Source organism: Tenrec ecaudatus, chromosome 3 (assembly GCF_050624435.1).
Source record: "Tenrec ecaudatus isolate mTenEca1 chromosome 3, mTenEca1.hap1, whole genome shotgun sequence".
NCBI classification, from domain to species: Eukaryota; Metazoa; Chordata; class Mammalia; order Afrosoricida; family Tenrecidae; genus Tenrec; species Tenrec ecaudatus.
In genome coordinates, this window is record NC_134532.1 from 128,791,564 (window position 1) to 128,804,154 (window position 12,591).

Below are 12,591 nucleotides of genomic sequence, written 5' to 3' on the forward strand. Positions count from 1 at the left end.
GGTCATAGTAGGTGCTCAGTAAGTATTAGTTGATGGATTTGTTGGTGATATGTAATTGTTTTGCTCTTCATATTTCTTCTGCAATCTTTCTAAAACTGATGTATACATACCCATACTAGTCAAAAAGAGAGAAACCAACACAAAGGGATAATTATGGAATAAGAATGAAAATATTTCACTTAATCATTGTTGGTGATAGACCTCGATTTGAAGTCGTACATGTTCTTGTAGGTGTGACTAAGCTTACGAAGTGTCATTTGCTGTGCCATTAGTATGGAATAATCCAGTCAGTGAGCAGGAAGCTGAAAAAAGTTTGGTCATGTGAAACTGAATCCCAGAATCCCAATTTTGTATATAATTTAGTGAATTGTTGAGTTATTTTATTTTAATTTTTGACATTGATTTGGAAAGAAGTGTTAGACTCATGGAACTTGTTTTATGCGTGACTGCAGCTCTGTATGTGATAGATAGCATTAACTATATTAATCACATCATTAAAATCCATCTAACAAATGCTCAAACTTTCTTAACCGTACCTAGAAAAATAACTGACCAGATTAAGTTCCTGATAACTATATGTAGATACAACAACAACAACAAAATAAAAGAAAGTGAGTTGCATATATGGCATTTCTACTTTCAATTTAATTTTAGTAATTCTAAACACAAATCTTGTAGCCAATCCTTACAAAGTGATATTAATATAGGGCTAGAAAGAATTTTATAGTCAACTATAAAGTAGTTCTGGGAAAACAATTAGACATTAACCAGCAGATTCTTATTTACCTCATGTAAAATGGGTATATGCACAGGAGGCCCCAGGAAATAGTTGTGATGCTGAAAACTTTTATCCTACATTGATTTTATAAGTCAAAGGTTATTTTATTGTACATTAGAAAAACCCATTCATGAAGGCCTCCCCTTAGACATCTTTTGTTTGGCCAGTGTATAAATGTACCTGTGTAGACCTTAAAAAAGTACTCTGGATGTCCAGTTCTTAAAATCGCAAATAGTCTTATATTTAGGCCACTTAATTACTAAAAATGTATATATCACCCAATTAAAAATAAAATATGATTATTCTGAAAATTACTATTTGTTTCTACTCATTCAAATCTTGTGGCAGGCAAAATATTTATTAAAATTCTCAAGTGTCAGTAAAAAAAATCATGCTCCCTTTTCTGGTTCTCACAATGTCTCATTCCTTGATTTTGTGACATATGTTTTCTCCTTCTATAGCAGCTGTTATGAAAGCTTAATTTGTTTTTAATTAACAAGAATTAATGTTGTCCTGAAAATTTTGTGAAATTTCTGTCACATCAGAGATAGCTCCAAATCTTTGAAATATGCTGACACGACAAGATGGGAGACTGGAATTTCTTGAAAAGAACACCAGGGTCTCACTCCTCACACAGGCTAGGCAAAAAACGTCCACGGTAGGTAAGGGGAGAGAGGGCTGATAAGACAAGGGGGGGGGGAGAAAGTTCTCAAGTTGGATTTAAAATAATAATATTAAATATAATTAATATTACATGGAAAGAAAACAGACTGTTATTTAAAAAACAGGAATTAGGAAAATTCAGGAAAGGAACTGTTTGCAGTTCTGTGCACAAACTGCATCATGATGTCTTTTACCTGGGCCGCGTCTCTGCACAGCACGCTAAATTGGAGCCGGACCATGAAGCTTCTATTGTCCCGGAGGACTGGAGGGGTGGGGGGGGGGAGGCTGTAGTCACAGTAGTCAGCCTGCCAAACATGTTACATTCATCGCGCTCATGGATAGCACTGCACTGGGTCTTACAGAACAGGAAAGAGATCCAGGAGGTTTAGCTGCAGTAGCTTCAAGATGAAAAACTTTCCTGACTAAAGCGTACTGTGAACAGCCCTTTGAAGTCACTTGTTTGAAACATTGGCGATCTCTAACTACCATGACTCTCCTGCAGGGGTAGAAAATGAGCTGCTGTAGTCGCCGCCAGTCCGATGGGGTATCTGAGGGTCACAGTCCAACGCCCCGACGGTGGGCGGGGTTTGGTCAGAATAAATGGCTAGATTGCAGTTTGCCTGTGGCTGATGATGGTTTTCAATGCTCTGAAAGTTTAATCTGGTGTGGGTTAGCGTTTTGCAAAATTCTCAAATCTTCTTTGTGGAAGAGGTGTGAACCTAAGAAGGCAGCTTAAATTATTCAATTATCCTTTGAGAATTTTTCAGATCACTTCTTCCCTTGGGTTGTTCATGTAAACAAAGATGACTATACTGTTTTGAAGTGATTCATTTCGCTGCCTCAGAAATTTGGGAAGGTAGTCATGCCTTCTGCCTCTTAGTATGCAGGAAGGAGAGTAGGGGAGGGGGAGTATATCTAGATTCATTCCCTCAATGGGTGAAGTGGTTATGCATTGGGCTATGACCCACAAGGTCTGCAGTTCAAAACCACCAACAATTGTGGGAGAAAGCCTGGGTTTTCTGTTCCCGTAAACAATTACAGTCTCAGAAACCCACAGGAGGTCCCTATGAGTCAGCATTGACTCGATGGCAGTGAAGTGTTTTTTTATTTTGGAGAGGGGGCTAGTGGCACACTGGTTCAGCCCCTGGGGTGCAGGGGCTAAGGTTGGCAAGTCTCACCAGTCTGCACCTGTAAAGATGACAGCCTTGGAAACAGTATGGGGCAGCTGTTCTGTCTTAGAGGGTGCTGTGAATCGGAAGAGGCACAAGAACAGTGGAGGTGTTCTTGGTTGTTTTAGTTCAACTGAGATTACCATAGTAATCCATTCAGCAATTTATCAACTATATTGAAGGAATAAAGCTTCTTATAATATCCTTTCCTTGACCTTGGTCCTGGTGGTGCAGTGGGTTACACCTTGAGCCACTAACCTCAAGATCCACAGTTCGAACCCATCAGCTAGCTGCTCCATGGGAGAAAGCTTGGATTTCTGCTCCGTATTTTTTTAAAAAAAGAAATGACTGCACAGGTTGGAAGTGATCCATTTAGCTGTCCCAGAAGTTCAGAAAGGCAGCCTTCTACTTTTCAGTACATGGTAAAGATTTGCAGGTTCAGAAGCCCACAGGGAGGTTGTACCCTGTCCTGCAAGTTCTCTGCGAGCTGGATTGCACTTGATGGCAGCGGATTGTTGCCTAAGCCTGGTGGCTTATGCATAATAGGTTCTCAGTAGAGATGGGCAGAATCTCCGCGAAACCTATCACATCTAAGCAGCTTTCCGTCCATATGTTTCAATGTCGAGGAAGTAATTTCCACAAAAGGAGCACTGCTTTTGTGATGCCCACAAGAGGATACTTAGTAAAATATTAGCTGAAATAATAAAAGGGCCACAATTGCTGCTATTTAGGATTTGCTCACAAGAGCAAGCTTTAGGATTTATTTCCAGAAATAGATTTATTTTATTTTTTATAAAATTATTTTTAATAAGTTTTTAATAAAACTGTTTTTTATAAAAGTCCACTGTATATTATCATTACCAACAGATGTATACTTAAAGATAAAACTCACATTTACCTTGAACTTTTAGCCCATTCTGCTTGATTTATTATATTTTAAACCCAGAATGCTTCACCATTAGAAAATTCTGGTTATATAAAAACAATAATAGTTTACAAAAATACCAAACTCTCATGCTTTAGTCGTAATGGTAACTTACAAAAGTCATCTTTTTCTATGAAAAGAAATCCAGCTCTGTGGGTTAGAAAACCATGTAACAACAACAACAAGAAAAAAAAAACAAACAAGAATTTTTCATGTTTTTAAAGAACGACTTCGAGTTGATGAAGCCTAAGACTAGTCAACAAAATCTGTATTTAAAGTACTTATGCAAATGACAAGTAATCCCAAATGAACGAAGATGAAAAAACGAGAAAATGAAAAATTGCGTAGCGTTTGAGATAGATGAGAAAGAGGTGAGTCACACCTTAAAGTTTAAATCCCAGTTTGCATGCCATTTTGGACATGGGGAAAGTGATGACCAGATATCTTTCTCATTCACCTGTCAAATGGGTTGGATATTTAAGGGAAAGAACAGCACTTGACTGTACCCTGCTTGCTTGGCGTTGAAGTAGCACCGTTGGCATAAGTGGTACAAACGGGAGCAAATAATAAAGGAAAGGAGCAAGCACCCAACAGAGACTTGTTCCTCTGTGACGCGCGAGCTATGGGTGGTGCTATGGGTGGTGCTCCTTTCTTCAGCGGTCACAAGAGAGGTTGGCTCCGATCAGGCATGCACTCCCAAGCTGGCCGATGGAAAAATACCCCCTAGGCTTGGTGAGAAAAGCCACGGAAGACTTTCTACACGAGTCATCCCTAAGTTTGTAATCCGTAAGGATTTGCACGGATGTGCCTGAGACATGGACCATTTTTTCTTTTAAAGCCTCCCTTTTATATCTTTGATTGCCAAGCACTTAGGCGAGCAGTTTCTGTCATCTAGGATCCTTTCTTGGTAAACTGAGCGAGCTCGTCGAGCCCGTGAAAGGTCATCCTACTTCCAACAGCTTCACATTCTTTCCTGTGGAGTTTGAGGACAGTGGAATTTCATCTCAATCAACCATATTTTCAAATATCTATCCACTGGGCGAATTAAGTGCTAGAAGAATGTAACATTGTTCTTCAAATGCAGAACACAATTCTTTATTACAAATAGCCTTGGAGTTCAAATTAATTTCCAAGTTAATAGATTCAGCATGGTGACTATTTTTCTAAGAGCAAAGCAATTAAGAATAAATGAATCCTTTGGTTAATAATTACTTTTAGTGTTCTTTGTTGTTGCTGTTAACAAACCTTTTTGCCGCTATTATTATGATACATTGTTTACATGAAACAAGCTAAATGTCTCCCTCTGCCCCCTCAGGCCACAAAATGCTCACAGAAACTTCCAAGAAGTTTCAGAGAGGCCCCCATAGCATGAAGGTAATCTTTCATTGGTTTAGGACCTCAGTCATTTTGGCATAGTTCTGCCAGTAACACTTCATGTGTTTTATGTTTGAGTGAACTCAAGATAAACTTTTAGAAAAAAACCCCCCCAAAATCCAGCTTGGTCCATGAGAGAGTAAGCATTTTCTACGTTTACAGGTAAGACTTCATAGTATGAGAGCAAGTTTAGAAAACATTTTTATTAGACAAATTATTTAGACAAATTATACACAGAAAGCTCTGCCACTCATAACTGAGGCCTCCAAAAGGGGTTTTGTGTATTTGTATAATAGGCAATACATCAAAATAGGCCTATTTTAAATATTGTACATAGTTAACAGTTTGTTGATAGCTAAATCACTGCAACATCTGGTAGGTGTCCCTAGATAGCTTGTTGTAAAGATCTTTTTTTTTCTCTTCTGTTTTAAAACCAGAGTTGAGAATGAGATTATGAATGTTACACGGGTAAACAAGCTGTGCATGCACGTAGGTCCTTGTTACCCCGGAAACGAAATGGTTTTTGCATGATACGAAAGTTTTCTGCCTTACACAGTAGACAATATTTGAAGATTTAGTACAAAACAGTGACAGTACAAGATGCTCCCCAGAACAGAATTAGCATCAAAATATAATAGACCTTAAGAATATACCTTTTAAAATTTCTCCTAAAGCAAATCACATAGGTTGATTCCTATATCGATCCTAGCCCGGCATGAATTAGATGAACAGAAGTGTGTGACTGCTTAAAAACACAGGTTAAGTTCTTGCTTCCTACTTAACACATTTTGAAAAGGATTACAAACGAAGCTCATTCTACATTTCTCCCAGGGATGAATGCGGTTATGAAAGGGCTGCGCACAGACAGGCACTGTTTTTGCTTTCGTCTTTCTATACACTTGGCACGAATGTAAAAAACACATAGCTCCTCCAAATAGCACTGGATTAAAAAAAGGGGGCGGTGTTTATGTTGAGAGCCCAGTATGGTTATTATGTTTTCTTCTTTAGGGTAACATATGACAGTAATTAAGGCCACATCAAGATCTTAAGGACTCCTCCCCCCTACTGCAATTTTTGTATTGCTTGCCTTACTGCTTTGGAAGAGAATTTACTAAGCTTCAACGATCTCCGTTTCCACTCCTACGGAGCTCTGTGCGCTGTGGCTGCTATAGCTAGACTAACAGCATTTCCCATTTAGATAATCCATTCAAAGGACAGGGATCGACGTGAGCCTTGTACACTGCTGGATAACAAATGTGAAGCCTATTAAAATGAGTCACATCTAGGAACAAATATTAAATCGCCCTGGATGTTTTAATAACCAAAGTATAAAATGTCCTCTGTTGGCCAACAATGCAGTTCGGAACAACATTAAAGCAACTTGTCTTTTCGAACTGAAAAGACCCCTGCACTATACATATTTCCTGTATACAATACTTAAATTGTTTTAATAAACTAAAGCTTTATTAAATGAATTGCAATAGCAATGGCTGCCTTTTATATATATATACACATCATATAGGTGCATATATATGTATATATATGAGACACTAGCTTATTTAACACAAGTGAGGCTTCTGCCATAGGATAAAGGTTACTGTACATAAGAAAGAACTCCTGGTTGCCTGGTACTGTACAATCACATAAAGGCCACATGCACTGTTACAGTGCAAGAGTAGTTTAAACTGTAGTCGTGACTGGCAAATTCATGGCTTTTTTTTTTGTTATCCTACAAAATTGCATTCTCATATTAAGTGGCCTGAATGGTCTTCAAATTGGTTTATAAGCACTGCAGGGGTTGCCTTTGGTCCACAGTTAAAGGACACTCAACAGCAGGGGAGCTTGGTATGGGTGTAGCAGAAGAATGTGAAAAGACAGCAGTTATTGCAATTATCTTCTGAAAAACAGAGAAATGTTATGTGAGGGGTCTCAATGTAAAATTAATCCTGCATACGCTTTGAGGATACTCAGTGTACATTTCCTGTACTTGAAGTACAGTCTACAAAAAGCAGACTAATCGGATTCTAGGATCCTCTATTCTAGGGGAACAAGTGGAATCATGAACAAAAGGGGAGGGAGAAACATGGGCAGAAAGGAAAAAAGGGAGAGAAAGAGAGGATAGAGAGAAAGGAGAAGGTGGGGAGAAAGAACTAGAATTATTACTAATAATCCTGATTTTTTAAATGTTACATCCATGTTAGTCCCACAATATTACAGTTGCTCCTTGCAAAGGGAGTCCTAAAAAAAAAAAAAAAGAAATGAAAGAAAGAAAGAAAGCGTGAAGCGATTGTTGCTGTCTGCTCATATGGAGGTGCCTCGGTCCGGGTCATTGCCCAGATTGAGCCCCAGAGTAGGAGTTGGCTGATAAGGAATAGATGACATTGTTTTTATCGGACTCCTGAAAAAGCCCCCATTAGGTGCCCTGTGCCTAAAAGGGCCAGTTCGGTGCTCAGGCACGTTGCCAAAAGCGAAACCAGAGGCAGCTTTAGCGGACAGTGTGCGGCTAAGCGTCTGGATTTGCTCGGGGATGAAGGTGGTTGTGGTGATGTGAGTGTTCCTGAAATCACTGATTTGCTCCAGTGCTTGTCGTGTTGGCAAAGTGTCAATGTCCAGAGGGGTCAAGTCAATAGACGAGGTGGAAAACTGTTTATGGGGGCTGTCGTCATCTGTGCACAAGCTATTTACACGTCTATGGAGATGCTCCAGGTCAATCTCCTTGTCATCCTGGAGATGAAGAAAAAGAAGATAAGGTTCTCATCAGTACTAGCTCCCAAGGTTTGAAAAAAAAAAAAAAAGAACAGAAAGGAAAGAAAAAAAAGTAGTTCAGTAAACATGATATGTAATTAACTGAACTTGGGGGTTTATTCATTCAACCAATATTTCTTGAGCACCTAATATGAGCCAGGCACTGTGTTCGGTTCAAGGGGTACCAACATGGTTCTGTGATGACCCCCATCCTCAAGGTCATCGCTTACCACTGTTTTTCTTTCAGTACAATTTCTAAGATGAAAATACACCACATGCAACTATGAAGACATGGAAGCAGGAGATGGGGATTATCATTCTCGGAGAGCAGGGACGGGTCTAGGAAAGTGGTAAAAAAGGCAAGGTGTAGTGTGAGCAGCCCACACATGCCCTCCCCTGCTCCCAATTTCCCTCTGACGCGAGCTTTTCTTTCTCAAGGTGTCTCATTCCAGTTTGGGTTAGTCCCTTCCGCCCCTCATCCTTCCACAGGCCAGTGCTTGTCTCCAGCGCTCGCTCTGGTGGTTTACAGGGTCTTTTTACAGGTGGTTTATGATCTTTTAATGCAAAAGAATCAACTTCGAATGGTGGGGTTTTGTAGAATCCGGCTGTGTGGCACCTGCATGAGATGATTTTCTGAGGCCAGCAGGACTTTCAGAGACCCCAGTTAAGTCGGGAGATGTAGGCGACAACTTCAGTTTATGACTTGACTCATGTCTAATAGCCTTTGTCTAAGAGACTCTGAGCTCTGCTAAAGGCAGCTTGGTCAGAGAGGAACTTATTAACAAAACCAAACATGAATACAACCTCAATTTTATGTTGGTTGAAATAAACTCATAAACCTCTTATTATCTCCACTAACAAATATGCACTAAGGTCTGATATTTGAAAAATAAGACTTCAATAAAAAAAACTGCCTGTGTGATCCATCTATTCCTAAGTAAACACAGAAGAGGAGAAAACATTTGTTCATGAGGTGTGGGCTAGCATTCTGAGTTAGGATGGCATCTGCATTGTGCGATTCTTGCGTTCTTTGGTGAAAAAAATATTTTGATGTGCTTCATTGTTTTTCGTCTTCTTTTTCATTTCAAAAGCCAATAAAAATATCCATTAATGCAATATTATCACTGAGACGTTAGAGGGTTGAGAGAGATAATTTTATGGTTCCCACAGCAACTGTAATGTAGTCATCCATCAACACATATGATGATGCAAACATTTTATATCATATATAGTAATTCAAAATGTAAGGAGATGGGGACTCCTTAATTTCCAGGGTTTTGAGAATTTGTGGTCTCAGTCCTAATGTTGCATTGATGTGGTGTTTTGCATTGAATCAGTGTCAACATAGATACCTGAAGTTTGTTCCACAAAGCAAACATTTCAATGAAACCTGATTAATGTTTAACTCATCTCTCACTACCTTAGAATCTGTTATCATTCAAACAGGTAGAAGGCAAAATTTTATCTTTGCCAACCCAAGCTTTCCTTTGTAAATAGTGCCAAACAAGTCTGAGTATAAGGTAGTAGGAAAGGATCCTTCGTCTACTTTAGAAAACAGTGTTTGAAAGAACACATTAGCATGCAAACATTCATATGCAAATAAGAAGTCGTTTTGATTTATGCGTTACAGCGGTTCCTCTGAGGACCCCAGCTCGGCATTCTTTAGCTACCCCAAGTTCAAATGACAGTGAACATGGAAACTATCCAGCAAGTCAAAAGAGTTAGCGAAATTTGGTTCCTTTTTCATTTCATTTTGTATTGTGATTTCACTATTTAAGATACTTTCACTTTTTTCGCTCTAGTGGAAATAAGAAAAATGCGTTTTGCTGATAGTTGATCTCACTACCATCCAGTCGATTCCGTCTCATAGCCACCTTAGAGGACAGGGTAGACCTTCCCGGTGGGCTTTGGAGACTGTAAACCTTCATGGAAATAAAAGACGTCTTCTTTCTCCTGAGGAGGGACTGGTGGTTCCCAACTGCTGATCTTGCAGTTAGCAGCTCAATACATAACAACTACACCACCAGGAATCCTCTGGTAACTTAGAGATCTCGTCTATATATATGAGAGGCACATATATATAAATGAAACAAGGTGCATGCCTTTTTAAAAAGAAGATGTCTTTATGTAATTTTGGAGCTATTCTTCTAAAGCTCTTAAAAAAAAAAGAATATGGCTCTGGAGTTAAGCTGGGTCCAGGGAAAAAGAGAAACACTGAATTCTGGATGATCCTACAATGTGAAGTCTGTAGCTTGGGCCAAAGCAAAGAACTAAAAACATCATTTCAAATAGATTTACATGTAGCCGAAGGGGAGTAGCCACTGGTGGTAAGAGCAAGTCCTGGTTATTTTTGCATTTCAGAGACACCAGCCAGCATATCTACAGGCAACCAACTCATTGAAGGAACATGGTGAGCATCTTTGTGAATGGGTCAAGGGAATAGGAACCGTTCAGAACCATTGGCATGGAGTCTATGCTTTGACCTGGGAAGAATGTCGAGGCCCCGAGCAGCATGCTAGGTAGAACGCTAGAATCTCCTCTTCATTCATCCGGATGTCATGAAGGGGATACTAGTGTCTTATCGACATCCATACCTCACAAATGTATTGTCAATTTTCAAAGAAAAGAAACAGTTTCCCATGAACCACCCCGAACTCCTTATCTTCTTCCTTGTGATAATCCTGCCTGAAGACTAGGTTCATGTGGGGGTTCAACTTAGGAAGCTGTCAAGCAAGTACCTCTTTCGATGGGACCCGGGAGCCCTTCCTCTTGTTCCACCACGTCTCCAGCATGGCTATGAAGCAGGAGAGCACAATCCCAGCGGCCAGGATACAGAAAACGCCTGCAAAGCTCTTTATGTCCAGGGCACCGCCTTTCTGCTTTGTGTCCACTGAGGAATACAGGTCACACTGGCCATTCTTAGGCCACCATTTGTGCTTTAGGATGTCCATGTCACCGTTCTGCTGAAGCTCCAGAATCCTTGGGGTAAAGAACACAGCCACGTGTCACTATGGGAACAGTTCTTGCCTTTGAGCCCCTTGGCATCCAGTTACAAACCCTCTTGACCACGACAGCACCTGTCCAAGGAAAAGGCCCGTGTAGATAAGCTCTCAAGGGAATGCCAGGGAACCCCAGCCATCACGACTGGGATTTCACACACTCCAGAATCAAGCGCTATGGGGGTGGGTGGTGGTGGGGGGGTTGGGGGGCGGTGGGATCCACAGCAAAGGCAGCCAATCCGAAGGCTGGAGATTTGAGTCCACTCAGTGGTGCCTGGAGACAAAGGGCCGGGATGGACCTTGAAAGAACCACAGCCACGGAAATCCTAGTGGAGCATGATTGAACACATACGGGGTTACCCCGAATTGGCATCACCCAACATTGATTGTTTATTTTAAGTAATACAAGTGCTGCCCTTTTATCTTTCCTCCTCTCCCTTTCTTTTCTTTCTGTCTTTTTTTGTATGGTCGTTTCGCTCTATAATTATGAATATTTCCCCTCTGGTTTGTTGCCACGTGATCTTACAATTACATTTCAGAAGCACTGTTTTTATGTGGTTTCAAGCTGTCGCTGTTCTGCGCTCCTTCCCCACAGAACCATGCTCTGGATCTTAATGCCTTTCTGAAGCATGCTTTGCTGCTTAGAGGAAGATGCTGACATAATGTCGCCCAGCATATGCTACAGACAAAGACATTCAATTAGAAAGACTTCTATTATTTCACACAGTGTGGGAGAAAGCCTGGGGGTCAGTTTGAAGTAGATAAAATACCTCGTTTTTGGTCTTTCACAGAGCTGGTCTGCTTCCCCTCTCCATGCCAAAGGGAAAAATAATCATCTTACCTTGGAGACCCAGAGGCAAAGGGGACCAGAGGCTTTCTGAAGCAACTCAATGCAAATAAGAAATGTCCCCCCTCCCCTCCTTTCCCTCCTGCCTGCCACGGCTGCGGCTTTTTAAGCGTCGTTTTCATAGACGTTATAGCCTCCATTCTATATCCTCTTCAGATCCACCTGAGACTGGCCTGCTCTGCCCTCCCCAGGGCACCCCTCTCACGGGAGAAGGAAGGTCAGGTGACGTACCAGCTCACAGTCCGCCCCATCCTCAGGACACACAGGAATTTCCTGCCCAAAGAGCTGAGTGCTGTCTGGGGCCGTGAAGGCCTGCTCCTCAGGCACTTCTTCCTGAGAGCAGCCCCCCTCAGCTCAGGGAGCTGCCTCCAGTCTAGGGGTGCAGGGGAGGTGTGTGCGGGAGGTGTGGGCAGAGATGTATGGCGAGAGAGGTCAGGGCACACACCTTTCATCAGAACACTTCGCTGTGCCAGGCAGAGCTGGTGGTGGGAGGAGGCCGGAGCAGAAGCCAAGTCTTGTGGCCCGAGTCAGCATAGAACTCCCAGCTCTCTACAGATGAACAATTCCAACCTGGTCTCCTTGTGATTATGCAGGTGTATGGATCCAGCGTGGAGGGGAGCATGCGTTTTTATTCCAGCCTAATTTACAATTTCCACATAGTTCAGATTCCTGCCTGTGTACTCCTGCTCAGGATCTTGGGTTCTTGGCAACAAGACTGCTTAGAATATTAGAGGGAAGAACGGAACTCTCTAGAAGGGAGTATGGTTCTCACTGCAGGGTTAGACACCCTTCCGAACTGTTGCCTGCTTCCCACCTCTCTGGAAGAATGGGCGGCAGGAAAGAGCAAAGAGGATTTTGTGTGTTAGAGGTGCCATCCACAGCCCCCCCCCCCCCCCGAGTCAGAGGTAAGCCAGGGTCAGACGATCCCAGGGATCTGGTCTATCATATCATTGCCTATTTCCATCCCTCGCCCTGGTGGTCCAGGCAGGGAGCTTCCCGCCACACCAGGACCAACCCCGCCTGAGAGCCTTCCCCAAGCTTCTATGTTTCGTCCAGTCTTCTGATGTTTTTGATTTGTCTAATGATCTGTT

At 41.6% G+C, this 12,591-nt stretch overlaps 1 protein-coding gene across 3 annotated transcripts in view; it reads right to left on the bottom strand.

Moving 5' to 3' along the window:
- The window catches only part of GRID2 (glutamate ionotropic receptor delta type subunit 2), a 1,629,781-nt gene that overhangs the window by 31,429 nt on the left and 1,585,761 nt on the right, over window positions 1-12,591 (bottom strand). For 2 of the 3 annotated variants that reach the window (XM_075544882.1, XM_075544880.1), the window contains 2 exons: window positions 10,393-10,633; window positions 7,211-7,633 (listed from right to left, as the gene is read on the bottom strand). In XM_075544882.1, the coding sequence (XP_075400997.1) occupies window positions 7,211-7,633; window positions 10,393-10,633 (664 nt within the window). Of the gene's footprint in view, window positions 1-7,210; window positions 7,634-10,392; window positions 10,634-12,591 lie in introns of those variants that run through there. The other variant, XM_075544881.1, reaches the window with a different exon arrangement.